Source organism: Idiotropiscis lumnitzeri, chromosome 7 (assembly GCF_059441095.1).
Source record: "Idiotropiscis lumnitzeri isolate Australia: NSW breed Sydney's pygmy pipehorse chromosome 7, RoL_Ilum_1.0, whole genome shotgun sequence".
Classification (NCBI taxonomy): domain Eukaryota; kingdom Metazoa; phylum Chordata; class Actinopteri; order Syngnathiformes; family Syngnathidae; genus Idiotropiscis; species Idiotropiscis lumnitzeri.
Window position 1 is genome coordinate 6,975,260 of NC_142397.1, and position 27,790 is coordinate 7,003,049.

Here is a 27,790-nt window from a genome sequence, read left to right on the forward strand (position 1 = left end):
AAAAAAAAAAATTCTGTTACAAGTTTTACAAAAAATAGTAGTTAAAAAATGTGATTAATCACAATTAATACTGAACATTTTTGTGATTAGTTAAAAAATGTAATGGCTTGATAGCCCTTTTTTATGTACTGTATATACATTTTAATTTTATCTTATGTTGAAGGCTGCCCAAAAAATGTTTAGTGGGTTACAAAATGAGGAAATTAAATTTTCATATTAACTTACCGGTAAGTGTCTTGGAAAGAAATATGCTTCTTGTATCCCCAAAACTTAATGTCGGAACCCAACACTACTTTATGGTGAGTCATCAACGCCAGAATAGTTCTACTTTACTTTCATATGTTAAACTGTACAATATACTAATTTAACTTTGAATTTCTTTCGTGTCTACGGTCTGTAAGTGTTATATTTACTGTTTACCTTACACTTGTTTTAGCTTATGTTAGTAATAGACAACAAGTTCTGACTTATTTGGCTTATGCTGTCGCCATAGAAACAGAACCCTACGATAAACCAAGGTCCTCCCGCCTAAAGCGATAGACTCCACATCGCCCAGTGAGAACAAGTGCTCTACAAAAAAAGGACGTCTGTTTTGTCACATCTCCAGCGAGTGGATTTGCACCTGTGCACTTGCCTCATGTTTCAGTTGATGCATGTGCTGGGTTCATTTAGCTAATTACGCGCCGCTATTCGTTAGCGGAGGGTGTCTCCTGCGTACGTTTCAGCGTGTGAACGATGTGTCCCGTGGAAAAAGAAATGCTGTCACAGCAGCAGCAGCAGCTAAATAATTTTCCAACAGAGGCATTTGTGATTGGGTGACGTGCGTGCATTAATTCAGCCCAGTGGAACCGGCTGTACATTTTCCGTGTGTGATATCACAAAGCCCATAGCTCAACTGCAGTTTTTTTTTTCATCTTCTCCCTGCTGTTCTCTACTTAAGTATCGGCTCCAATGGGATATCTTGTACAAGACAAGCAGAACACGTACTATAGAGAGCCGCACTAGGTGGTGCAGAAGTTATGTCTTCCTTTTTTGTGTGTACAGTAGTGCGGTTATGTGTTTGCCGTGTTTTAAGCACACTCTGCCATAATTCTGTTCTGTTCATTCTCGTCTTTCTTTCAAATAATGATCTTGTGTATTGTGCAATCCTTTTAATGGAAATGTACAGTAGTTTTCTGTAACATTGGGACAGGTTGCTCAAATTGAAAAAGCTGCTTGCTATACGGGGATTAGCCATTAATACTTGGTAATATTAACTGATTTAATCCCAGTCGTTTTCACGAGAGGAAACACCTTAATCACAGCGTTTTCTTTCTTGTTTTTGACTGATTTTGCAAGGCCTATAGAATATTGTGTTCTAAAGATAAAAACATGGAGCTATGGCACCAAAAAAAGCAAAAAAAAAGCTAAGACGTATAAATACGTCTTTGGGAGGCAGGGACTACAATTTTGAAAATGTGTTCATACGTTTTATGGATTGAATGAGTTAAGTAATAGGGGGGTCTTCACATTACGATAGAATCGGCATGACATTGCATTTGTGCGGCTGCGTATCAATACAGTGCCCAATTATATCCTTTCTTCGCTTCTATTCTGTCTCAGCTATCATTCAGACAGGCGTGAGGCCATTATAATTTCAGAGCATTTGCTTTGCCACCAGGCAAGAAGCTGTTATGTCCCTGACCTGAGTTTAGTTTGAGAAGCTTTATGCCCGTCACACTGCTCCAATGCATACTACAGTTTCCACTCTCCATGTCAAAGTTTCTCAAAACGGGCTCGATTATTGACAAACCACACAGCGGAAGGCGTTCTGCAGTCGGGCACATTTTCTTTGGGCCAGACCTCTGCCAAAAATAAAGAAGTGAATACTGTTTAATTTTTTTTGCAATGCTGCTCTAACAAGGGTCAGAGATTAAGGCTTTTGGACTGGCGAGATTGGTCATACGGCCCAAATTGGGCTTGGCTGGCATGTGTTGGAGGAGGGAGACATCTAAAACAGCCTTGATAGGGTCTCTCGAGGACTGGACTGCTGTACATTATCATACACCTCAAGAAGGCGCTCTTAGTTCCCACTGTACTTAGTTTTTTTTATTGTTTTGTACAACATTTATTACCTAACGTTTTTTTTTTTAGCAAGCAGATAGTCACAATAGTAATGATTTACCGCCTCCTTAGCCAGGTCTGAAACTTGTCCTCGAGTGATTCGGGTTCCTTGGATCAAATAAATTTGCTGAGGATGCTTAATTAACTCTTCCAAGCACAATTTTATTTTTAAAATTTCGTTCACGCCATTGTGACGTGAATTTGACTGCAGCTCAGTTGTTCATTTTGACGAGGATTTATCACCCTAATTACGGTGAGGTCGAACACATGCGCACCCGTAACGTGCTGTCAACGCCACGTGTGTCTGCGGTGATCTAAATGGGATTCTGACACAAGGTTAGCATGTCGCTGTGCAGAACAGCCCAGCAAACACACCTCCTGACAGGCCAATTAATGTGGATGTGTGTGAAAGGGATTTAATACTCAGCGCGGCGGGAATGAACGGGACAATATTTACCAGTGTGGTCAGGGCTCAATCGAGTTGAGATTGGTCTCGCCGTTCCGCAACACGCCAGTTGTCTTCTAATTCGTATGATTTAATTAGCCGCCTTCGTTATCAAGCGATTGTGCCAAGAATTTGATTTAGCTTCTGTCTTGGATTGTTTTGAGTCGGGCGGGAGCCTCACTTGAGAATCCAAACATCAGAGTGGCTATTGGGCCGGGAGCCAGGCACAGTCCGCTGTTAATGCCATGCTTGTGATTAATGCCCACGTATGTTTAGTTCATTAATTAAAAAGCTGTAAAACATTTCTGCGAGGTGAATGGATGGATCGTGTTGCGGTAATTGTCCGTCCAGAATGCAGTTGCAAAAGGGATTTATTTGACATGGTCGGGCATTTATTTATTTAACTGATGAGTTTAACTAGCGTTTCTTATGTTCGAGGTTTTCACTTTTTGAGTTCAACATTTTTACAGTCAAATTTTGAAAATAATTAAAGATTGTTATACGTGAGTGTGTGTGTGTGTGCGTGCATGCGTGGGGGGGGTGTATAAGGGCTGCCAAGATTAGTCGACTAGTCAACGTCAACGATCAAAATTTTTTGCTGTGAATTTTCTCCCATTTGAATGCCAGACTGCCTCAGTCTGAGTAGGTGTTCCAAATAAGCCTACTGAAGGTCATTTGGTCAGACTGCAAATCGAGGTTATTCCTACAACGCTCCCACGTACCATCGTCTTAATGACTGACTCACCCTTCCTGTCTTTCTCACTCTGCTCTCCATGGAGACTTGGGAGAAAGAACGGAGAAAAAAATTGTTAGCGATAGAAAGAGAGAAAACAATAAATCAAAGTCCCCCGATGTGTCGAGTGGAGTGCTGACAAAAATACACGCGACAATCATACTAATGACTTGAGCCTGGTTATTATTATACAGACCTGCTCGTTTTTTTTATGTACTCTTGGACATGTGAGATGTGCAGTAACTGTGTGAATAATAATAACAAGACTTTAAAAAAAAAAATCATCAGTGTCTGATTTATTAAAGTTTAGAGCGTTCCAAACTTCATTTGTATCGTTCCACAAAAAATAATCAACATTGTGTCCTCTTTTGGATCATGGAAGAGATCTGCAACTTGTGATCGTAACTCCAAATAAAACATAAACAACCAGAATTTTGCTGACTCTGGTTTGGCCTTCTTTTGCGCTTGTGTCTGAATTATTTTCAGAAGGCTTACGCTTAAACCACAACTCCATTGTTTGCGTCTTCAAGTGATTGACGGGTAACGACATATGTGACAAGTTGGGTTGAACCGTTTTACTATGGGGAGAATCTGAGTTTTTAAAATGAAATTGAATACATTTAATTAATTCAATAATTATTTTCAAAGAGTTTTTGCATGTTGGTTTGTTTTATTTAAAATCTCACATACCCCTGCAGTTCCTTCAAGAACCCCCAGGGGTTACGCGTATCCCCATTTGAGATTGCTTGGACTCTCAGATAAAATGTCCAGACATTACTTGAACAAAGTTGCACAGCTGCTGAGACAGTTGTCTATTACATGGAGGCAAATGAAGTCCAGAAAGTGATTGTGTGCGTGTGTTCCACTTCAGTTTTCAAATCAAGAGCTTACTTCCGTACTTGTTGAGGCTTGTCAGGAAGACAGCAGTATGAAGAGGATTTGAGTGATGGCGAAGTAGCTCCGCCAGTGAACCATTAGCCAACCACAAGTGCTAAGCACTCAGCAGAAACTTCCAGCGTTAACCTTCTCATTCCTTGCTCCCTCTCATCTCTTCTCCTCTCCTCTCAACTCACTTTTGCCAGAAAGTCATCTTACGCCGCCGTGTTGATTTTTGCCCCGCTTTCGTTTGGGCTCTCACACCTCCACCCGCCCCTGACAAGACTTTCACCCATAACAGTCATTATTTTCTTTTGCTCGTCTCACTTGAGTAGCGTGTCCCACTCAGGCTGCAAAATGGCTTCAGCTCCTATTAGAAAATTATTGTTGCTCACAATTCTGAGCCACTCACGCATAACGCACAAAAAAAAAAAAAATCCAATCTGGCGTTGATATTGACAAACAATGCCTGAATTCAAAGCTGTCACTTTCAGATCCATTAGTTTGCTGTTTCTTGCAAATCATTTCACAGTCAAATTGACTCTCTAAAATGTGTCCAATTAACTTGACTAACAAAGCAAGTACTCTAACCCCATTTATCGCATTGACTTCGTTCCAGAACCTTCTGCGAGAAGTGAAAAACCACACCATAGCGCTACCATTTCGAAAAAGCTTTATTCCGCCCACATGGTTAAAACCGGAGCAATCATTTTCAAGGATAGCACACAAATGAAGAAAAGCAACTAGACCTTGTTGTGAGAATGAAATGAGAACGGCAATTGCCATGATGAAGGAGCACTTTTTCTGAACGTCTATAAGGCAAGCGAAAAGGGCACATTGATTTAGAGTACATGGTAAAAAAGAAAAAGTAGTTTTTTTCTATGAATTTTTTTTCGTCTGATCGTTGAATATAAAGATTTTGTGTGCAACTGATGCATGGTTTTTGTGCACAGATAAAATACTTTTATTTAATCTTTCAATTGCACTGCATCAACATTAAAGAGCACAGTGCTACAGAGAAAGCTACTACACTGAAGGCATGCCGGTCGAAATTCGAAATGCTTTTATATGTTTGTAGAAACCCATGAAAACAATCGCTTATAGAGAGAGATGAACCAAAAAAAATTCTGTAACTGCTTCACTGTAATACAAATCAGCTGACAGCTGTTGATTCAACTTTGTCACAGGTTATGTTTTCAGGATGACTCCAAAACACTTGGGTGTGGCATGGCCAAGGAAGAACCTATGAAACTCAATTTGGGGGAAATATAACGGTTCAGATCCAGGATTTCATCTGACATTACTTAAATTCTAATGGAATATAAATCAGGCAAACGTAACAAAAGGCTTCTACAAACCAATAAAGATGGCGGCAGTCGTGGTCAGCGGTCGCGTCGGCCTAGAAGTCGACACGTCGGACCGAAAAATGACAGAAGAACACGCCGCAAAAGACGATGGAGACGGCAATTACTCCGGACCTTCTCCGCATACGTGCGAATGAGTGATTAATTCCTTTTCACGTTCTTCTGTCTAGCTAGCCTTCATGTCCATAGTGGAGATGAGCGAAGTTGATTTCAGTCCTTGCAAAATAGCTTCAATTTTCACAGTTTTTCCACTTTTGTCACTTCCCGACTCTATGACGTTATGCGCTACACAGAACAGGCGGCGTGTACCGACTTTCCGACAGCTGTCGTCGGATTGGTTTGTAGAGGCCTTAACTCAACTACTCTGCATTGTAGTAGTCTAGAATATGCTTTCTGCTTTCATTAGCCTTCATCAGAGCTCATAAGGACGGATCCCGCTGAGTGGAAGCGGCACTTATTGGGCCGTGTGTCGTCTTGTGCTTCTGCCTGGATGAGTTGATGCTGTTGAAACACTTCAGCCCGAGCCCGCCCCAATCGCTCTTGGTCTTCTCACACATGAGAACATGACGAGAACAGTGCCTGTGCAATTGTGGTGTTCACTGGCAATCTGGCAACACTTTTCGGAATACACATTCTTGGAAATGGCTTTACACTAGCTTTCATTTCCCTCGAGGCTGACCCTTGTTCTCCCGTTCTCTTTTTCTCATTTAATTGGACCCAAGACTCAGCAGTGTATGCAAATTACTCACGGTGTAGAAAGTGAGGTGTCTTAAAAAAAACAAATTTATTTAAACTTTGCCTATTTAAGTAGAGTGCAGACAGGGCCTGTGTGAGAGTTGTTGACGACACAGCATCTACGTCTGGGCATATGGCGCACTTGTCGTGTGTGTGGGGGGGTGTTTGGGCGTGTGTGTGTGTGTGTGTGTGAAGACCATCTGTCCCCCAAGGGTGCGGTTGTTGCATGTGAATACGCATCACCTTTTCTAAGCGGTATAGAACCTGAATGTGTGAAAGCCTGTTGCTTCCAAGACCACACAAGAAAAAGCTCTAGCATCAATGCATGTTAGTTATACTTTGGTGAGTGCTTATTGGTGGGCAGACTAATTAATTTTGTAAAATGAAAGTAAAATCAATTAAAAGGTGCAATACGTGGCTGCATTGCTTTTACAAAATCTGTCTTTTCTAATGAGCCGGATGAATTTATATATTTATTCCATTACCGTTTGCTTCGGTTATCTTATGTCGCGGGTTAATGCCGACGTCACACTACTCGAGTAGCCCGATTTTGGGTCGACAGATGTCACAGATGGCAAACATAGTGTCTCATAACCGATTTTAAGTTGTCTTGATGGATCGTAGCCCGTGCAGTGTGTCGCACTGAACGATTGGCCATTTGGCGTCACGACCACCATGATGAAAGTCTGGCATGTCAGAATTTTTTTTTCGCCTTGCCGCATAGTGTGACAAGTCCTACGTCGTCCTTCGATTGGTTCTTCGGCATTGACCAATAGGAAGACTGTGCATTTGTACTTAGTATGTCGAGAGACTGGACGTGATGCACATATACAAACCGTTAAAATGGCGAAAAAAGGAACAGACAATAGGGAGGAAATATCGGAACATATATGTAGCGTTACTTTTGCTAACATTAAAGCCAGAAGCTGGTTCGCAAATGTGGCGTCATTAAACAAATTTGTTACATCAAGTACTTTTTGGAGAATACTGCCCTCTCCCTAACATCCAGGAACATGCCCATAGTCTCTCTCGCTCTCTCTTTTTTTTTTTTTGCCTGTTCCCGGAAGAGAACAAACACACATCTCCATAATGCCTCCATCGACGTGATTTAGAAAGCTGCTTGTCCATGCGAATGGCAGACTCCGCCCGGAGCTTGTCGCCAATCAGTGCAGGGCATATATTGACACGGGCAACCATTCGTGCTTACTTTCAACCCATCACTGAGTGAGAAACGAACCCACACTACCTGCAGTGACCGTACGAGCAACAATTTGCACACTATCAGTTGACTCCGTTCCAACGTTCAACTGAAAATGTCCTCACTACGGTATAACAGTACACATTGATCGTCTGATAACATGTCATAAGAAAAAAAATTACATCGCCTTTTGCACGGAATTAAAACTGTTTCCCGAATTTATCGTATACGTCAGCCAGGAGAAACCGACAAGGTCCAAAGTATATTATTAGATATTTACTATATCAGCAATGTTATTTTTTGTTTAACTTTAGTATCTGCACAATAAATGTTTTTTTTCCTAATCATTTTTCAACTCTGTTATTTATTCATCATTTAAATTTTGCTACAGGCTCACATACCCCATTAAAAAATATTTTTTAAAAAACGACACTTGTGAATGTTCAAAACATTCCTAAATGGCATTCAGACCGTCAACCCAATTACACTCGTACTTGGCGGCGCATTCATGCGGCGCCTCTCAATCCCATTCAACAAGTTGTCATGAAAGCACACACGTGTGTACGTGCTCGGAGTTTCCTGTTAGAAATGTTGAAGTGCACTATCCTCAGGTGAGGCTGGGGGGAGATAGCTCGCGATTGAATGTGTGGCAGAGCGTAGCTGGTTTTTGTGGTGGGAGATTATGATCAAACACGCTCTAATCTAGCCAGCAGACATTCTGCCAGGTGGTGTTGCACTAGAGAGTAAGATAAATATTGAGGGTCAAGAGTTGCTGCTTGGAAAAAAAATGGATTTATCTCTTATATCCCAACTTGGATGTATAGCTTGTGCTTACAAGCCTGCAAATCCATTCCCTAATGACGTATTGTTAAATGAATTCCTCGTTAAGAGTGTCAAAGAAGTAAACTCTCTTGACGAAAAGTGAATTCTTGTGACCGATGGCTGACAAGTTGTCTCCAAACTTAAAGGTTGCTCAAAACGCCTAGGAAGCGATTGAGTCCCATCATTTCTGCTCTCTTGCCGTCCACTCGGAGAGAAACGGCGTCCGCGTTGAAGTAGACACCACGCTGTCACTACTTTTGGATGAATGCGCGACACTGAGAGGATTTATAAGGCGGCAGTTTTGAACTTCCGGCTGTCATAGTCCACCGGCACATCATATTTTGCGGCGCTATCAGCGAGACCTTCTGCTGCCGTTGAAGAGGTCAAACCGCCGTTACACAAACTCTTATCCTCAGCCTTCTCCAAATTGGCTCTTCATTATTTCACGAACCCCTTTTCATCTGACTTCCAACCCTTCTCTCCCCTCAGCTGTCTACGTGGTGTCCCCTCTCTCTTCTTGTCTTGTATCCTGCATTCTTACTTGTTGAGTGTGTGTTTGTTTACAGTCTTTGTCTCGCTTATCCTTTTTTTTTTTTGTACCCTCATCCTACATCCTTCCGCCCTCTGTCCGTCTGTCTGCCACTCTCGTCGGGAGGTCCATGGGTGTCCTACGCTCTATCGCCACCGTGCCAGGCGGGCGGAGGGAAGAGGTGGAAGTGAGCTATAAGTAGAAAAGAGCAGATAACCAACTAAGTTTCTGTATGTTCTCTAAAGCGGTGCAGTAATAAATGTAGGCTCATGTGCTTTATGTCCGTATGTGCTTAGCGGGATGACAGACATTGAAGGGATTTGTTACCGTTTCCCCCGTGGTTGCTTTATCGCCGAGCGATCGGATCATACCATTGAACATACAGCACCATTTGCGAAAATGTAAATATTTTTCGCTAATCCGCAGAGTGTTTATAATCCCACTTGCAACTCTTCTGGATCAGATCGTCAACATGTGACGGTTGCTGCAAGTCTTTGGTGGGAAATTATTCACACTCCTGTCATGATTTTTCTGCAAAATTATTTTAGGACGCGCCGATCATCGTAATGGCTCCAAAGATAATGTTATCCGATATTTCTGCCGTGTGTGGTGTTTTTAGACTGATCTCAACCGTTCGGAAGGACGTTTGGGCCGCTCTGATCTCAAATGGGGGATATTCGACATTTTTGGATTGTTTTGGCTCGACTTCTCACTGTGTGTGGTGTGCCCCGAGGACAGGCGAGCACGCAGTTTGACAATGACGTGCAGCCTATCAGAAAACGAGGTGGCGAGGAAGCGCGATACGACATCCAAACTCAGAACAGTCGAGGAACAACAGAAAGACCTCACCACCCATTTGATCTGCACCTTTTTTTTCACATTTATTTTTGCTAAAACACACCACAAATCGCCACTGCCTCCTCTTAATCCGCAATATATTTTTTTATCCTGAAATCACGTTTAATCTCGAGAGAGATTAAGATTTGTTGTGCCATATTCTTTTGTTTAGGTCCGTTGTTGCTCCGTTTGTATTAAAGTAGCAGTTGTTTCAAGATTTACACTGACCGTAGCATCTACGCTAATTTCTCTTGTGAGGAGAAGCGGCTTAGAGAATGAATGGATGGATGTTTAATCCGCTTTTGTTTTATGAATCAGTTTTATAGAAAACTTCCACTGGATGCAACAATACAATACAACTTTATTTATACAGCGCATTTGAGGTTGAATCAAGCATGTTTTGCCTCTTATTTGGAGAGCTGCTTGGTATCGATTGAAATTTCTAAAATCGATACAATACACAACGGCCTGATGCGTTTAAAATTTCGATTCACTTTGATTGATTTTCAATTCAATTTTATTTTCGGATTTCCAAGAAGAACTAATGCTGCAATTATTACGAACTAGTTGCTGTAATTAGGAGCATTCGTGAAAATACGAATATCTGCATCAAGAATTGAAGCCAATGGAGTGACATTAATCATGTACGTTTGATTTAACATGACCTGATCAAAACAATAAATGCATCTTCCTTCATGTTTGTTGGTGCTGACTCCTCTGATTCCGCCATTTTGTTTTGATACGCCACTTATGTGTAGTAACAAGATCTTGCGCGAACTCATGTAGCTTTATCGGTAAAAGATATTATTAAAAGTAACGATATATGGTTTTATGAATCGATATTAGGCTATGAAAAGGAAAATTAATTCAAATGGATTTTTTTTTAACCTGGCCGTGGAACAAATACCTTATACTAAATGGGGGTTTGCATCAATTAGTAAATCAGGATAAACTGTTTGATCAATTAATTTATCCCCTATTAGAAGTTCAGTTTTTTTAAATATACATCTTGGATTGCTGTATGAGAAAAGCTCTTTCAATACTCACATTAGTTGATATTGTTACGTTATCTCCATGTGCACAGTAAGTGGTAATACATGTCAGACCTGTTCGCAGTTTGCACATTTGTCCTCCTCTGCCATTTCAAAGTGGGAGCACATGACGATCAGGAAGTGGTAACAGTGCAAGGAGTGTCCCTCCCCTCAACCTCCAATTTCGTACTAATGGACAACACATCCCCCGAGACGGCGGTATGAATGGGGCGCAAGAGTATGAGCGAGGGTGATGGTCAGAAAGGCAATCCTGACTGATGGCGATAGGAAATCTATAACGTGAAGATAATATTAGCGGAGGTGACGGCGCACGAGCAGAACAACAATAAGGGCGAGGTGGGAGGAAGTGCTTGCACACTTTGCAGCTTGCAGAAGTGGAAGAGGGAAAACATGTTTGCACCAAACGGGAGAGAAAAAAAAAGCAAGAGGTAGACTTTCCAATGTTGCCTGTCTGCCACCGTCATCGACATCACAGTCGCGTTGCTTCATGACTATTTCATGACCTTGTCAATTCCCAGCCCTCGTGAGTGGATAACACCGTACTAGCAAAAGGCTGGCGAGGCAATCTCGCCAAGCGTGATTCTTCAGTGTGCACTTTTCATTACAAAATATGTGGCAATCAGCAGAATAAAATCAAATGCTGTTGTCATTATGGAAATGATTTACCTCAAGGAATATCCCGTGGATATCTGGGAGATTAATCACTGATATTGTCAGCGCCCGACTTGCAATGTTCCCCTTCAGCAGTTAACATTCATTAGTTTCCAGGAATAGTGGTCTTGAATTATTTTTCTCCTCAGCTTGTGTTGTTGTTGTTTCCTTGCACGTACTTGGCATGAGCTCTGGCTGGTTCTCTACCCTTCCAACTCTTGTTAGCTGTGTAATGAGAGGAATGCAGCTACCATGTGAAGGCTCGTACATGGGCATTCTTTATTCTGGACAGTGAACCACCGCCTCTTCTTCTCTCGTTGATTTTTGTAGCACATGTTTTCATGAACCTCACGCCCTGCTGCGCCATCAGCATCAGTGCTGATAATCTACTTTTGTACAAAAAGTCATTCTTGTAAAAAATAAATAAATAAAAATGCACCGATACTACATCACCGAATGACTTCACTTGCCTGAGAGATAACTTACGGGAAGAGATACTTTCTGCTAAACATGGATGAAAGCACTTTCAGCAGACGGCAAATTGCGCCAATGATGATAAAAATGTATATCTTACGGGTGACCGTGTGGTACATGTGGCAAAAAAATCCTGAAAATACCCCAAATTCAATCATCTGGTGTGGCACCAAGGGGGTTCAAGCATATTTCAGGGGACGGCCTGCGGCCCCTGCGGTCCACCATCTAGTTCCAGCCATGCTAGTATCACAAAACTGCTGTTTTGTTTTTTTTCACAAGTATTTCTTTATGACTTTATTTTGTAGTTACCACACAGCAAGAGTACGATATCCATATTCCTCCTTTGTTGTATCCATCAGGCTCTGTTAATCTTTATTTATATATTTGTCTCTTTTCTCCTGTATGTACTCCTTTTCCATAGTGCCATCTGGTGAGACACACCCAAAGTGCCTTGCGTGAAAGGCTACATATAAATGAAAAGTTAGGGCAAGACTTTTAGGAAAAACATATTTGGATTTTAAAATGTCAGTTTTTACTCTTGTTGCTAAGGAACAATTTTCACCTCAATTACAAGACATAATGGCATTAGTATCGTATTCAAATGCAAGTACTTCATACTTGGTCTAAAAGAAAGAAACAAAAGGGCTGTCATTGCATCCCGAATGCAAAGTGTGATATTTGAAGTTGCAAAACTGGGTAAAAACGAAAAAGTGCTTATGCGAAATGTTTCACAGGCACTGACAGCATTTTTAAAACAATCCCCCAATGTACTCTTCTAACGAATAGTACGCATGCAAGACCAGTAGTTGGTGACGCTCTTAAAAGATGAATGAAGAGACTTTTTTAAAAGGTTATCAAATCAGGCCGCCAAACATCATAATTTTCAACAGATGTCCAAAACCAGCTGTTTTTATCAGTCTCCCATTAAAACCCGTCTTGGGTAAATGGCCCCTGAGTGTTAGACTCTGACCCTTCACTCATCCACACTTTACCACACCCTGCCCCTTCTTTCCTGAGGGGATTCCAGTGTGCAGCTCACATGGCCTGGGCCACTGACCTCTATCCCCTTCCCCTCCAAACCATTCTTCTCCTTACCGCCATCCTCTCCCTGTGTGCTAACTTCCCACCCTCTGCCTCCTCCCCCAAACAGCTCCTTCCATTCCTTCCTGCACTTCTTCCACCTCCTAGTCTCTCTCACTCTGCTTTTTCTGCTGACACTCGATTTTTTTTTTTTTTTTTGTAAGATGATATGCAAAAGGCAGCACAGGCTTTAACCTATCATCTTTGCCCTGAGACACTGGTATGTAGCCGGACATGCGTACTAGACATCAGGCCTCAGGGCGAAGCAGCAAATTGGTTCTGTACAGCTCTTAAAGCTCGTTCGGTTTAGAATGTGGTGTTTTCATGGTCTACCCAAAAATGGGTAAATGTTCTCCAAATGAACACATCTGTTGTTTAAGAAATGCTGCAGGAGGCAGCCGGTTGTTGAAACAGGCAGATTTGTGCAGTTTTACAGCCATTTGTGTTCTATTGTTCTGTCAGTTTGTCGTGAGCAGTCGGTGTCGGGAGATGTTTATTTTTTTCCCCCACCTGCCATTCGACTTTTATATCCGAACATCTTGGAAGATGGAGTTCTGATTTCTGTCTCTGTCAGTGTCAGTCAAAGCAAAAGAACTGCGGATGAATTTGACTCATTTTTTCCTTTTTTTGTTGTCAACCCACACATAGAGCATTGGTGTCAAACACACGACCCGCGGGCCAGACCAGGCCCGCAAGCGGGTTTAATCCGGCCCACAAGAAAATTTGGTAAAAAAATAAGTACGGCCCAACGGAATAAACAGCCGCCCCAAAATTCGACAAATGGACGACTTAATTCAAGGGACTTTTAAAACCTCTCATCTTTTAACATGTTTTGTGAAATTCAACGTGGCGGTCAATCCGAAAGCTTTTCGTTCAGTGTTATTCTTGATATTTACAAGCATTGCTCAGATGAGTAGAGCAAGACGAACGAGGGGAATTCACACACTGCTGTCAAAGCATTTAAAAACGCTTATGCTTAAGCACTGGCATGGTTTTGGGAAATTTTCACAGACTGTTTGTGTTTTCCTTCGAGTGGTCAAATGTCTGTTTTCAGTTGTTCTTAAGGACGGTTCTGCAAAAACTACCCCTGACATATAAATTGTTAACCATCTGACACAAAGATTCCCATACAAAACACTTCAATGTTCTCCTTGGAACAAAGGTGGCGTTGGGGCACAGATGCCAGCAAATCATCTCCATGAATGTAGGCACTTTAGTGGTGACAAGCTAGATTTTATCCTCAGGAATGATCTCCGGCATGTTGCAAAAAAAAAAAAAAAAGGGAATCATCTGAGTAGTCTTTCTGTCCACATGCCTGGGCATGTTTGCTTACGCTAATAGGTCAGTTGTCTAAAGTAGGACATCCTCATGCCGATTTGTCACGGTATTTTGCAATGGTGTCATAAATGTTCCCACTCTTTAAGACTGTGAAACTTCTCTCAACTACCTTGACTGTACGTTTAAATCGATCTGGCAAAGCACGGCAGGGAATATTGCCTTTCTAATTTCGATTTACAGTTTTATGGGATCGTTGGAAAACCAGGTTGTAAAAGCCTTGCTGTAACTGTCAGCTTTGAACTTTAAGTAAATGCCTCCCAGCTTTTTAAAAGAAACTGAAAATCCGTTTTATATGCCGTCGTTGCCACATGGCAGTCGTGTAGTTGTGTTATGCAGTTGCTTCCACTGTGTTTTTAATTTTTTTAGAACAACATATTTAGACTGTGAAGATCAGAGTTGAACGATGAATGTGGAACCACAGACCCGCTACAGTTGTGGTGCAGGCTTGGTTTAGTTTTACAGTCTTTCGAGCAGGCGAATCATAATGGCTTTCACGTTTATTTGAATGTATTAAAAGCTTAAGTTATGACGTGGATAAGAATTGTCATGTTTGTGTTTCCCTGTCACGCAACTTTAGAAGCATTTTGTTCTGTGCAAATTGTACTGTCAGTGAGGGTCCTTTCATGAAGAGCTTTCTTGTCTCTCGTTGATTTTATTTTTAGACTGTTTCATGAAAGGATGCATTTAATGGCAAATAAATGTGTACTTGCTGAGATGCCAACACAACACTAAATAGTTGCGTCTACTGTTGGATGGCTGTTGGCACATGAACAATTTCAAATCAGTAATATCTGATAGTTTTGCCATTTGAGAAAAGCAGGAAAACATGTTTTTGATTTTGAATCAAGTCAGCAAACAGACTTCTCTGCTTTTAAAATGCAGATGGCTTTCCCTAGTTGGCCAATTAGTAAGTTGGAACACTTGTTTGCTTTCATCTATTTGTCGTGCGTGCCTTTCGTTTGCTGTGATGGGAGTTTGATGTGCTAGTTTTCACTGCCGTGTGTGCCATTATGCTGATGCTTCCTTTGAAAGCATCAAGACGACAAGTTTTTTTCACAGTAAGACCCACATTGCGTTAATATTTCAGTTAATAGCCGATAAATATTGCGTCTCAACAATGAGGATACCCACATTGTTCACTGCCACCCTGTTGAAGGGAGGGATTCTCTTTTGCTGAGCTACAGCTCCGTTAGGTAATGCACACTGCCTTCCAGTAGATTTTCTATTGACCTCAATCTTTCCAGGAAACATTCACTGAAGGAATGGGATCACAAATTAAACATGATTATCAGCTGTCTGTAGTAATTAAGATGAGAAGCTCTGCAACTCAACTAATATAGTTTGTCAATTTAATGTGTTTTATTTTAGTATCACCTGATTAATTATATTTTCCCTCTTCTGCCTTCCTTTGTCTGTCTCACAGGGTCAGTTCCGAGTATTGTGAAGTCCTCTTGCATGGGATTTGTGTCCCCTTGGAAGCCTCCGTCTCTCACTAGAGCTTGAGGCAAGCATGACAGGATGAGCTTCTGCCAGCGATGATGATGGCCAAAAAGCAAGATGTCCGGGCACCCACCTATAACCTGGTCGTGGTCGGGCTGTCCGGTACAGAAAAAGAAAAAGGCCAATGTGGAGTGGGAAAGTCCTGCCTGTGCAACCGCTTTGCACGACCAAGCGCCGATGACTTCTACCTAGACCACACCTCCGTTCTCAGCACCAGTGACTTTGGCGGCCGCGTAGTGAACAATGACCACTTTCTGTTCTGGGGAGAGGCTGGGAGGACCATGGAGGAGGGGCCAGAGTGTCGTATGAATGTGGTGGAACAAACCGAATTCATTGATGACCAGACGTTCCAGCCTCACCGAAGTACTGCACTGCAGCCATATATCAAGAGGGCCGCCTCCACCAAGTTGGCTTCAGCCGAGAAGCTGATGTACTTTTGCACCGACCAGTTGGGGCTCGAACAAGACTTTGAGCAGAAACAGATGCCTGAGGGCAAGCTCATGGTCGATGGATTTTTACTCTGTGTGGATGTGAGCAGGGGCATGAACCGCAGCTTTGAGGATCAGATGAAGTTTGTTACAAACCTGTACAACCAACTTGCCAAAACTAAGAAACCTGTGGTACTGGTTCTCACCAAATGTGATGAAGGAGTCGAGCGCTATATTAAGGACTCTCACACCTTTGCGCTAGCAAAGAAAAACCTCCAGGTGGTGGAAACATCAGCACGCTCAAATGTCAACGTTGACTTAGCCTTTCTGACACTTGTTCAGCTAATTGACAAAGGTAGGGGAAAGCCCAAAATAATCCCTTACTTTGAAGCGCTGAAACAGCAGAGTCAACAGATTGCCTCTGCCAAGGACCGCTATGAGTGGCTTGTCAACCGAATTGTGAAGAACCACAATGAGTTGTGGCCCACTGTCAGTCGCCGCATGCAGACAGCCCCAGAGTACAAGGACTATGTTTTCCTTGAGGGGACGGCTAAAGCAAAGAAACTCTTCCAACAACATGTGCATAGACTAAAGCAAGATCATATAGAGAAACGCAGGAAGGCATATCTAAGTACTCTGCCACAGGCTTTGTCTATACTCTTACCGCAGTTGGATGAGATAGACCACTTGAGCTGGTCTGGAGTTCAGAAAGTACTGGAGACCAAGAGAGATTTTTCCCATTGGTTTGTTGTGTTAGATGACACACCATGGGAGACCACGCCCCACATTGACAACATGGAGGATGATCGTATCCCTCAGGACCTCCTTGAAACTCGCACGGCTGAAGCTATTTACGAGACCCATCTAGAGCAGCTCAGGAATGACCGCAAACGGGCTGAAATGAGATGGGAGTTCAAGGAGAAGCTGAGTGTCTCTCCGTTCATTACTCCAGGCAAACCGTGGGAGGAGGCTCGGAGCTTCATCATGAATGAAGACTTCTACCAGTGGCTTGACGAAGCGGAATATCTGGACATCTATAATAAACACCAGAAGGAGATTATTGACAGAGCCAAAGAGGACTTCCAAGAACTGCTTCTTGAATACTCTGAGCTTTTTTATGAACTGGAGGTGGATGCAAAGCCAAGCAAAGAAAAAATGGGAGCGATTCAGGAAGTATTGGGAGAAGAGCAAAGATTTAAAGCCTTACAGAAGCTGCAGGCAGAGAGGGATGCTTTGGTATTGAAACATATCCACTTTGTCTACCACCCGACAAAGGACACCTGCCCCAACAGCCCTCACTGTGTGGACTCTAAACTCGAGCAAATACTGGCCTCCAGATTCCCCACTCGCTATGCATCACCAGATAGTTCGAGACTGGATGGGAGCCGGGCGGAAAGGATAAATCTGGTCATACTAGGGAAAGATGGGCTTGCCAGAGAGATGGCAAATGAAATAAGGGCGTTGTGTACCAGTGACGATAGGTACGTGTTAGATGGAAAGATATATGAATTAGCCCTACGTCCCATCGAGGGCAATGTACGTCTGCCGGTTAATTCCTTTCACACACCGACCTTTGCACCTCATGGTTGCCTGTGTTTGTACAACTCTAAGGAGTCACTGTCATATGTCGTTGAGAGTGTCGAAAAGCTCAGAGCGTCAACTATAAGTAGAAGGGACAGAGAAAACATTTTATCCCAACTCCCTCTTTTCCTCCTGCTTGTGACTAAGCGTGGGGTGGGTTCCATAGGAGACATTGGAGGGGAAACAGCGCAGACTCTTATCCAGCAAGGGCTGCAGGTGGCTGCAAAACAGCAGTGTCGATACCTCGACCCAGCCTCTCCAGGCATGGGCTATGGGCGCAATTTCAACGAGAAGCATCTCAACCAGATGCTGAGAGGCCTCTTAGACTCTCGGAGAAGCCTACGGAGCGGCTCACCACCCTTACCCCCTTCATTGTCTGCCTTCAGAGACTCTCAATCCCAACCAATTGTAGAATCGGACCTCAAGATTGTCATGTGCCTCATGTGTGGAGACACTTACGATCTAGACCAGCTCCTCGCTCCATTCTTGTTGCCCCAGCATTGTCGTCCTACGAGCAACCTAAACAGTGGCACCTCTGTCCTGCTGGATCTGAGTACAGGTGGTCAGAAGCAGACTATTGAGCTGTCTTTGCTGTCCTTCCATTCCTCATTCTCACTGCGCAAGACTAAGCTCGTCCATGGCTACATTGCAGTTTACTCCGCTCGCCGGAAAGCCTCTTTGGAAACTTTATGTGCTTTCCTGTGTGAGGTTCAAGACATCATTCCTGTCCAATTGTTAGCAGTCGCGGAAAGCCAGATGGAGCTTTCGGACTCCGAATCCGCTAAAGAACAGGTCAGTCAGGGAGAGGAACTCGCTCATGAAATTGAGGCAAGGTTTAACACAATAATATGTGGACATGGGGGAGTTGTGGGCGGGCTTCATAAAATCGATCTTTTCCAATCTTTTCTAAAGGAGATAGTGGAGAAGCGCACTATTATCGAGGCTACGCACATGTACGATAATGTGGCGGAAGCATGCACCAATGAGAGCACCAGTCCCCGCTGTGGCTCTCCCAGTCCAGTGAACATTCTGATGGACTCCGAAGATGATATTGACCCATCACCACCTTACCCTATCCTGAGGGAAGACGGAAGTCTCGGCTCCCATCTGGTCAGCTTCAAGCTACCGGATCTTGATTCAAGTGATGCATTTTCCGTCATTTCCGAACTCAGCAGTTTTGAGAGCAAGCTGAACAACAAGGTGCCGCCTCAAGTGAAACCTAAACCTGTCCGCAAAGTTAATCTCGGCCCTTACATGGACCAGCAAGTTGGCACCAACCGACGCTCCTTGCCCCAAGCTGTCACCTGGGCTCCAGGGAGTGACGGTGGCTACGATCCCTCGGACTACGCGGAGCCTATGGATGCTGTGAGCAAACCTCGACATGGAGAAGAGGAGAGTATTTATTCTGTGCCTCATGATAGCACGCAGGGCAAGATAATCACCATCCGCAACGCCAGCAAAGGTCACTCCAATGGGAGTGCTGGGGGCAATGGGTCAGACAGTGAGGCTGATAGCAGCTCACTGGAACGCAGAAGAAAGTTGTCGGCCATCGGGATAAAGCCCAAGCTTTACAGAGATCGATCCAAACGGCTTGGAAAGTTCAGCAGTTTTAGGACGAGCTTCTCAATAGGCAGCGACGATGAAATGGGGGGACCACCCAAGGCGAGCCAAGATGATGGAGGAGCCCAGAAGGACAATTCCATTGAGGAGAGCGAGGATCCTAAAAAGAGAAATATCCTGAAGAGCTTGCGCAGAAATACAAAGGTCAGTCTTTCTATAGATTGAATGCGACTGTGTCAAGTTAACCGTGATAACATACTACGTTTTCTGGTATATAAATCTCAGAGAATGTCACCATCAATGCTGTTCAACGAAGAACTTTGAACGGAGGAGGTCCTTACATCTTGTCACTTTAAAAGCAGAACTCTGCTCATAATAGAGGAGAAATCATTCTCAAGAATAATTGCACAATCCTCACCATCAGATATATTTTGATCCTGGCTCACCTAATGAATTGCTGAGTGATTTATTGTGTCGGCAAAGCAATTCATAAAGTGTTCATTAGTGTCCATAGCACAGCGTATTTATTATTAAACAAGTGCACTATTCTCGTAAGTCCTTTAAGAATATTTTTTTCACAACAGCCAACTCATCTCCTTACTGATACATCCCCTAATGTAATTATCCTCCATATAATGTGTCACTTGTTGAATATTTTGTTCTCACGCATCAATGCAGGATGTTTTCCGCATGCATTTGTTTATGGTGAGAGTATAATTTCTTGTTGGCTGAGAATCAACACCTGCTTCCTTTGGTGGGTAATTATTCACTGAAGTTGAAGACTAATTAGTGTAATCTCTATATTCGGACAGCCTTGCTCAGTGAAAACATGACAGACTTTAGAGGATCTTCCTAAAGCTTTCGCGACATTGTCCCTGACTGCTCTGTGGGAGCCCTCCCAACAAGCCGATTATCAGAGGCAAAATAAAAACTCATTAAACTCTGATTACAGATGAAAGACTTTCACAGTGAAAAGATATAGTCACCAATACTTTTAAACATGAGTCAGAATGTGTCATCATTTTGTTCAGCATATTAATTAACCAGTTTAATCCCACCGACACGTACTTGTGTGACATGGGTCAAACTACTTTCAAAACTAAATATTCAATTGAGATTATCATGAAGTAATTAGTCTTCATTCTGCGAATCAGCGAGCTGGTCTCCGTTGCAGCAGTTGCAACATTTCTTTTTCAAATATGGATGAGTCCACGTCCCAAGCCTGAAAATTAATTGGGGTTTGTCAAGACTGAGGTGGGTCAAAAAAACCTGCAAGATGTGCCAAACAATGGTCGCCTTGAATATCAATTCGCTACCACTTTTGTTCCTCCGTGAATAAAATGAAAAATTGAGCGAATCAGCGACTCCACTACCGCTAAAACGATTCATACTCTTAATGTCTTTTCTCTTCTAACCTGATTTTTGCCTTACACCGGCATACTTGACTTGAGACGTAAAGTATTTTGCCTTTGTGATCAGTGATTTACACTTGACTCTTTTGAATTTCTAGTGGAGTATTTTTCATTGGTATCTTCGCTCAACTCCCCCAGCCCTGCGGTGACACTTTTGACCTTAAACTGTTTATCAGTCCTGCTATGCTGTTCATTCTCATGCACCGCATGGTACAGAAGGCCCTTGTGTCTATGTTGCACTCGTGTGATAATTACCATGCCTGGTAGCAGGGTGGAACAGGTTTTCACACATTCATTTTGAGGTCAAAGGAGTGAGTGAGGTCTGTGTTTTATCACTCAATGGTCACAAGTGTTTTTATTTTTTTATTTTTATGTATTTGACTAATTGGGCCCTATTTTCATGCCCAGCGCAAGTCGAGTGCAACGTGCAGTCTAACTGTGCGCGTGGGTGGAGTTTTCTTTCTTTTGTTTTTTTGAGGAGACGGGCTAGGAAGAAAGGAGCGTTTGCGCTATTGTGGGAGCGGACACAACCACCTTTTCTGCCAGCCAATGGAAGCCGCTCCCCTCATTCCTTTTAAGTTCAGCGCACAAGAGGCACACAGACTAAATGGCTGAAGGATTCGCTGGAGTCCATCCATGAGATTGGTGCAAGTAAAGTACATTTAAAAGGAACTGCAAGAAGACTAGCACTAGCGGATGATGTTAAATTGCTGTGGATTTGGTGAATTTTGATCAAATTCACTAAAATCGCGTTACATCACCTGCACCCCAACTTGGACCGGCTTTTAGGTCGTCCTCCCTGGTCACCAAATGGCCAAATGCGTCAGGCCTTTAGAGGCATTTCGTGATCTACCAAATTCACAAACATGTTAAATTAGGCTTACCCCGGAAAACCAAACGACGATGCGCCCAGTTTTGCGCCAAGCACACGGACGCCTGTCTACAAAAATAGGGCCCATTATGTGCATCAACAGCTTGAGAAGTGTCAAGCCAGATTGTTCACTGGCCACACTTTCATTTCGGTGGCCCACAGTCTGTGACCTACATAAGCAAGGCAGGCTCCAGTACTCTGACCTTTTCCTTGAACCAAGAGCTCTGTGACCTAGCCGTGGAATGGTGGGGGTGAAGATGAATAAATGTGATTTTACATCTACAATGTATATGGAAAAAAACAAATCCAATCCTGCAGAGTTTGGATCATCATTTTTGCACTAATTGGTGATTCTCCAAGCGCATGTTTAGATATCCGCATTAAAAGCCATTCTTGCAGTAAAGAAGGGATCAACTTCCATCATAGTGTTTCTAACTCAGCGGGCCCCACTAAAAAAAAAAAGAAAAAAAAAAAAAAGCTCCATTTACAAGCTGCTCCAGCCTGGAATCCCCTCAGGGTAGCCGACTGTGTGGATGTTTTTCAGTTAGCTGTTCATCTTGGCAAGTATACTGTGCTTTGACTTTTTAAGCAGTCAACACATCTGAGATCCGCTGTGAGCCCGAGGGTACCTTCACCTCTGAGTTGTGACGGGCGGCAACAAATAATTGAAACAACTTTCCGAGTCCCATTTTAACACGGCCTCCATTTACTTGAGGGACCACAACACATGTGACTGTCCTGGGCTCCCTCCCCGAAACGCCGGAAGCATTTTTTTTTTTTCATTTGTCCTCAGCCGGCAAGAGGAATGTTTTGAATTCCTCTGTCACCTAGCGCCACTTGAGTGTCCTCCTGCAAGAAGTAGAAGAGTGGGAGATTAGTTCGACATAGACAACACAATCCGACAAAGATATGAAACTAAGCTGGGGAGAAATAAAGAGTGCAGATATTGTTGACAATGCTCCTTTTATTTTATTTTACAATAATAAATTGACCCTGCAATGTACTTTTAAAACTTTTAAGGTGGTACTTATGTCAGAGCAGGAGCTTATTGACTTTGACGTTTGCGTAAGTCATCCATTGTGGCTGCTTTATGTCTGCAAATGTGGTTAATATCTGCAAATATTATACAACTATTGAGGCATCACTTAAGTCACTTTGAGGAGAAGCTGGATGAAAGACGATCACTAAAAATGGGCCCATGTGATGGACAACTTTGTTTGTCAATGTGACAAATGCACAGGTCAGCCTCTGTTCAGTTCCTCAGTCCTAATTGGGAGTTTCCTTGCTTGTGTCGCTGTGTACGGTTCTTTCACTGCGTGTACAAGCAGGATGGAAAAACCTTCAGTGTAGTGCTGTGAAGCCAGTATCTGGAGCAGAGGCCACTCTGGGCTCCATCTCTCTAATGAGCCCTCCTCCACTGCACTGTCAGGCCTGCTCTGCTGCTACAGTCTATGTGCCCAGCCAACCATGCATGCCCGGCCCCACCGACCAGCCTGCCAGGACACAGCCCCGGGGGCTTGACTGCCTTACTAGAGATGCAGGCCTTGGGGGGCGGGGCTTTAAAACATGCCCATCCAAAACCATTAACGCTCAGTACAATTACTGCCATACGGAGGCAGGCAGGAAATGTTAAGTTGTGAGTATGTTTAGGAATTAGTTTTCCAAGGGGGGGCGGGGGGGGGGTTATGGCGACGCCATAGTGATGTCTATCTTCAGGATCGCCCAAATGATTGCTTATCATATAAGCTTTGAAGGAATGTGCGGGATGGGAGTGTGTGCGCTCATGTAAATACTTGCAACCATAACGCACAAATTGTACATGTTTCCGCACTCTAAAAAAAAATCATTTTTTAGCGGTGTCAGTCAAGCAAGGGAAACCCCTCAACTTTGATTCCACACACCGATCTTGTCTTTAATTTTCTTTCAGAAACAGCGAGCCAAGCCAAGGCATTCCATCTCGAAGCCTATTGAGAGCAACTACTTCGGAATGCCGCTGGTTACCGCGGTAACTCCCGAGAGGCCAATACCAGTGTTCATTGAGAAGTGTATCCGATTTATTGAAACAACAGGTGAGAAAAAAAACTGCACTGCTCTTAATCATCTTTTTTTTTTTTGCTCACTTAACGTCACTATTCGCTCTCGTTGAGCTAAAGCAAATATTTGACATTCAAAAAAATTATCTCACGGCACACCAGATCAGATCAAATGGATCACAAACAGTTGACACACAGGTTAATTGAAGTGCCTCAAGGTGACACTATATTTTGTAAATAATTTTCAGACCAATGAGGTGCTCATTCATTTTACTGAATCTTCATTTTTTTCAGACGAGTCAAATTGACGCATATTATCAAAAATACATTTTTCACATTTTACTCTGTTGCATTTATTTACGTTAATGCTGCAGGATTCCAATGTTTTTTGTTTCCAATGTGTCTTGTATCTCATTAAAAAAAAAAATCATGTCATAACAAGCAGTACAATATCCAAGTTTTTTTTCCCTGCACCCCCTTTTCCCAAAATCTGATCTTCCCCTTTTCGTGGATATGAATCACACGTTATTGTGTGACTGCAGTCACCCCCGTATGTCTTCAAAAGGCACAAAACTCCGTAATTGTTTCACGAAACACACCGACAAACACAATGGTGGACAAAAAAGCAGGAGCCAGTCAGTGGTGAAAAGAAGATAATTGGCGCCACAACAAACAATGTGAGCTGATTTCACACCAACTTCCACGAGTTTGAAAGCATCATCAAGCTTGCGGTACGCTCTCAATCGCTTTATTGAACAAATGATGACAAAATAGATGGGTAATAAGCACATTAAAAAGGAAAGCTGGCGCCAACAGGCATACACAACAGCAAACTTCTCCATTCTTATTCATTGACTCACACGTCACTCACCATGCTTAGTTGTAAATATTTTTTTTATTTGATAACTTCATTAATTGATGACGTAATCAGTAGGATAATCAATTCTACAATTTTTTATTTGATAGCTGTCGCCCTACATTTACAGCATTTCCATTGAAGTATCTGCTCCCAACTTGTTGAACAATTGAAGCTCGACAAGGCAAACCAATTATCCCAGCCGTCATGTTGAATGTGAATACTGCCCTTTTCAAAATATTTCTACATAAACTTTACCTCGCTTTTTAATTCAGATGCTCTAAAAGCCCAAGACAAAGCAACCTGCATTTTAGCACGCGAGTTCATCGAAAACATCTCTGCTTGCTGCTTACTGACATCCCAGCGCTTTCCGCCTTTCATCTCTCTGTTGTTTAAAAGCCCCGTGTACGTGTGGATTACGCAAACCTTACAAAACATCCACCGGCCTACTGCAAGTGGAAGAGCGGAGAGGCAAAACTCCGGATAATGAGGCGTCACGTTAAGTTTCACCTTGCCGTATTCACATGTGAAATGGAGCAGTTACAATAACTTCAGAGCGGGGGGAGTTGCGTATTTGTTTATGCACACGTTCCACCTGAGGTGTTATTATTTCATTTGCAACTTTATACCCGCCAGTGTTTGATTTATTCCGTTTCCCCTCCTTGTCCTTCACTGACCTTGTTTCCGTACCTCTGATTCACTTCTCCTCCCCCCTCTCTCTGTCTCTTTGAGTACTTTCTACCTGTCATCTTTGATTTCCTTCATCTACTTCTTCACCCGCATTTCGATTTCTCTGCAGTCTTATCACCTGTCTCCTTCTTGTATCCTTATATCTCTTCCTTCTCCTCTATTGCATTCCTTTTATTGTGTGCATTCCACTAAGTCAAAAATCACCATCCGGGTTATTAAAGTGATGCTGCGTCTTTAAACCTGAATTGAAATGCACTCACCTGCTACTGCATTAAGTACAACTGCGAAGTTAAATTCAAATCGACATTGCAGTGTTGTGGAAGACACTTTCCGTATTATGAAGCCTGAGATATTGAAATAGAACACACAAAAACTGGTTTTATTTATTATGCCTGTTTACTGTTGTAGTGTCTAGATACGTTCTGGACTTAGGAAGTTATTTGATGAAACATGGGATGAGGCCCTTGAAAAAAATGTTCCTTTTTAAATCGCAATATTGAGGGAAAAAAAATAGATATATTGTCGAACGCATTCATCCCTACAATCTGATAAGATACAATACAAGTGTAGAATCATAAGTTAGATGATGGAAGATAACTGAAAATTACGTGAATTGTGCTAATTTTTTTTTTTTTTTTATCGCAATTCTTTTTTTACCCACGGTTCCAGAGCCGCATGCGGAACATATTCTAACACACAAAATGGCACTCAGGCTAATAAAGAAAACGTAAAAAAAAAAAAGTAACTGAATAGTCAAGTTCAATGCTTTAATACTTGCTGGAATTTTCGATAATTTGTGCAAGAATCAGCTTTGGTATTCAGCCACAAAATGTAATCTTTTTTTGGAACGCTGTGTATTCCAGGTGTACCTAAGGAAGTGTTCACTGAATGCATTTCATTTACATATCAGCTCACGGTTTTTACACAATGGCACCGCCGACACGCGGATGAGGCGGTTGAAAGGAGGAACAGGTCACAATGTGTTATGATTTTTTCGTAGCTGCTGTAAATCAGACTTACTTGGCGGCTATCTGCGTCTGCAATCTGCCGCTATAATGGTGCTTGCAGGAAATTACGATACAGTGCTGACGCCCCGTGTTTGTCACCTTGGCGGCAGCTGATTATCAGCAAGCATTGTGAAGCCGACCCCAAGCTCTTCGCTTTGACCCGCATTCTTACCCTCTTGCGTAAAAATATCTTCAGCAAAGGGCTGATGTATCTCATATTATCCTGTTATATTCAAAAACATCTTCAATGAAATCTTTTTTGTATAGATTGTTGGTAATCCTCACTATGATCGCCAACCAGATCGAATCTGAAGAAAAGGCTAATTTGTTTTAATTGTTCACATTTTATTAACAGTGTCTCCAACTTTCCGTGTCCTTCGGAATACTGGCTGTGTTATTTGGAAGCTTTTCTACATGCAGTTGTATCGAATAAATCCACGGCAGTTTGGTGTTATCTGCCATCGACTCTGGATTATCGCTCAGCGTGATAACCCCGCGTCTTGCCTATGGGTGCCGATGTGATACAGGCGAACGTGTACGGGGATATCTGCCGCCTGTGTGAGCCTCTGTCGTGACGTAAAGGGTAGCACCCGCCGACCCGGCTGTCTCCGTGGTGAGCGATGAAATCAGCCTCTGGGTGGCGAAGGCCATGGAGAGATTGTTTGGAATCTGGGTTGATGCACGGTCAGTTGGAGCGTATTCCCACTGTGACATGTGGCGTGGGGGCATGATCAGTTAACCTGCTGGCGCTTTAGTGCCACTGAGTTCATGTGTTTGCTGCTTCATAGGGATCACATTTTTTCCTATAGTAGCCACCTACATCATCATGGCGAGATCAGCCAAGCAGAAAGCTGATTCACACTTAAATGCCATTGACGGATATTGACGTCAAAAAGTATGTTCATTCAAAATGGACTGGGTTAACCCCCAAATTTTCTTTAAAAGAATATGATTGATGCAGGCCCACTCGTCAAAACACGGCATTCTGATTAGCATTGTGTTTGTGGAATATGAGTTAAGCAGCAAATTCCACCCGTTTTTGGGGCGGCTATTTTGCCACTTGTTGTCGACTGAAAATGACATCACGGTTGCTCAGGGGTCGGACACCAACCAATCATGGCTCAGCTTCAGAAAACAGGGGAGCCGTGATTGGTTGTTACTTGAGATCTGAACAAATGTGATGTCATTTTTCGTCGACGGAAGTGTCAAAATGACCGAGTGAGATTGCTCAAAACGGGTTGATTTTGCTTCTTAACTCATATTCCACAAACGCGATATTAATCAGAGCGCCATGTTTTGAGTGAAGGTGCATAGAACATATTACTGTAAATGATTTTTTTGTTTGCGGGCTTGGCTTCCCCTTTAAAGAAAAAGAAAGAAAGGCGGACTGAGTCCGTAAGTCGCGTTTGGCATTGCACATGACGTTTTTTTTTTTTTTTTTTTTTATGAAAAATGAGCAGATATGCAAAAACATTTTGCAACTAAACAGAATTGCGTGAAAATAGATTTCGAAATCCTTTTTCACATATTTAACATGATAATTTTAAAGACTGTTTTCCTGCTTTTTGGTAGGTGCTGCTGTTTGGGTTAGCAACTGAATTTACATTGGCTCTGC

The 27,790-nt window shown here is 42.7% G+C and overlaps 1 protein-coding gene across 1 annotated transcript in view; it reads left to right on the plus strand.

Moving 5' to 3' along the window:
* The window catches only part of arhgap35a (Rho GTPase activating protein 35a), a 64,200-nt gene that overhangs the window by 22,847 nt on the left and 13,563 nt on the right, over positions 1–27,790 (plus strand). Inside the window, exons 2-3 of the mRNA XM_088301491.1 lie at positions 15,661–19,510; positions 23,517–23,658. Coding sequence (XP_088157617.1) covers positions 15,773–19,510; positions 23,517–23,658 — 3,880 coding nt within the window. The 5' untranslated portion in view covers positions 15,661–15,772. The remainder of the gene's footprint in view (positions 1–15,660; positions 19,511–23,516; positions 23,659–27,790) is intronic.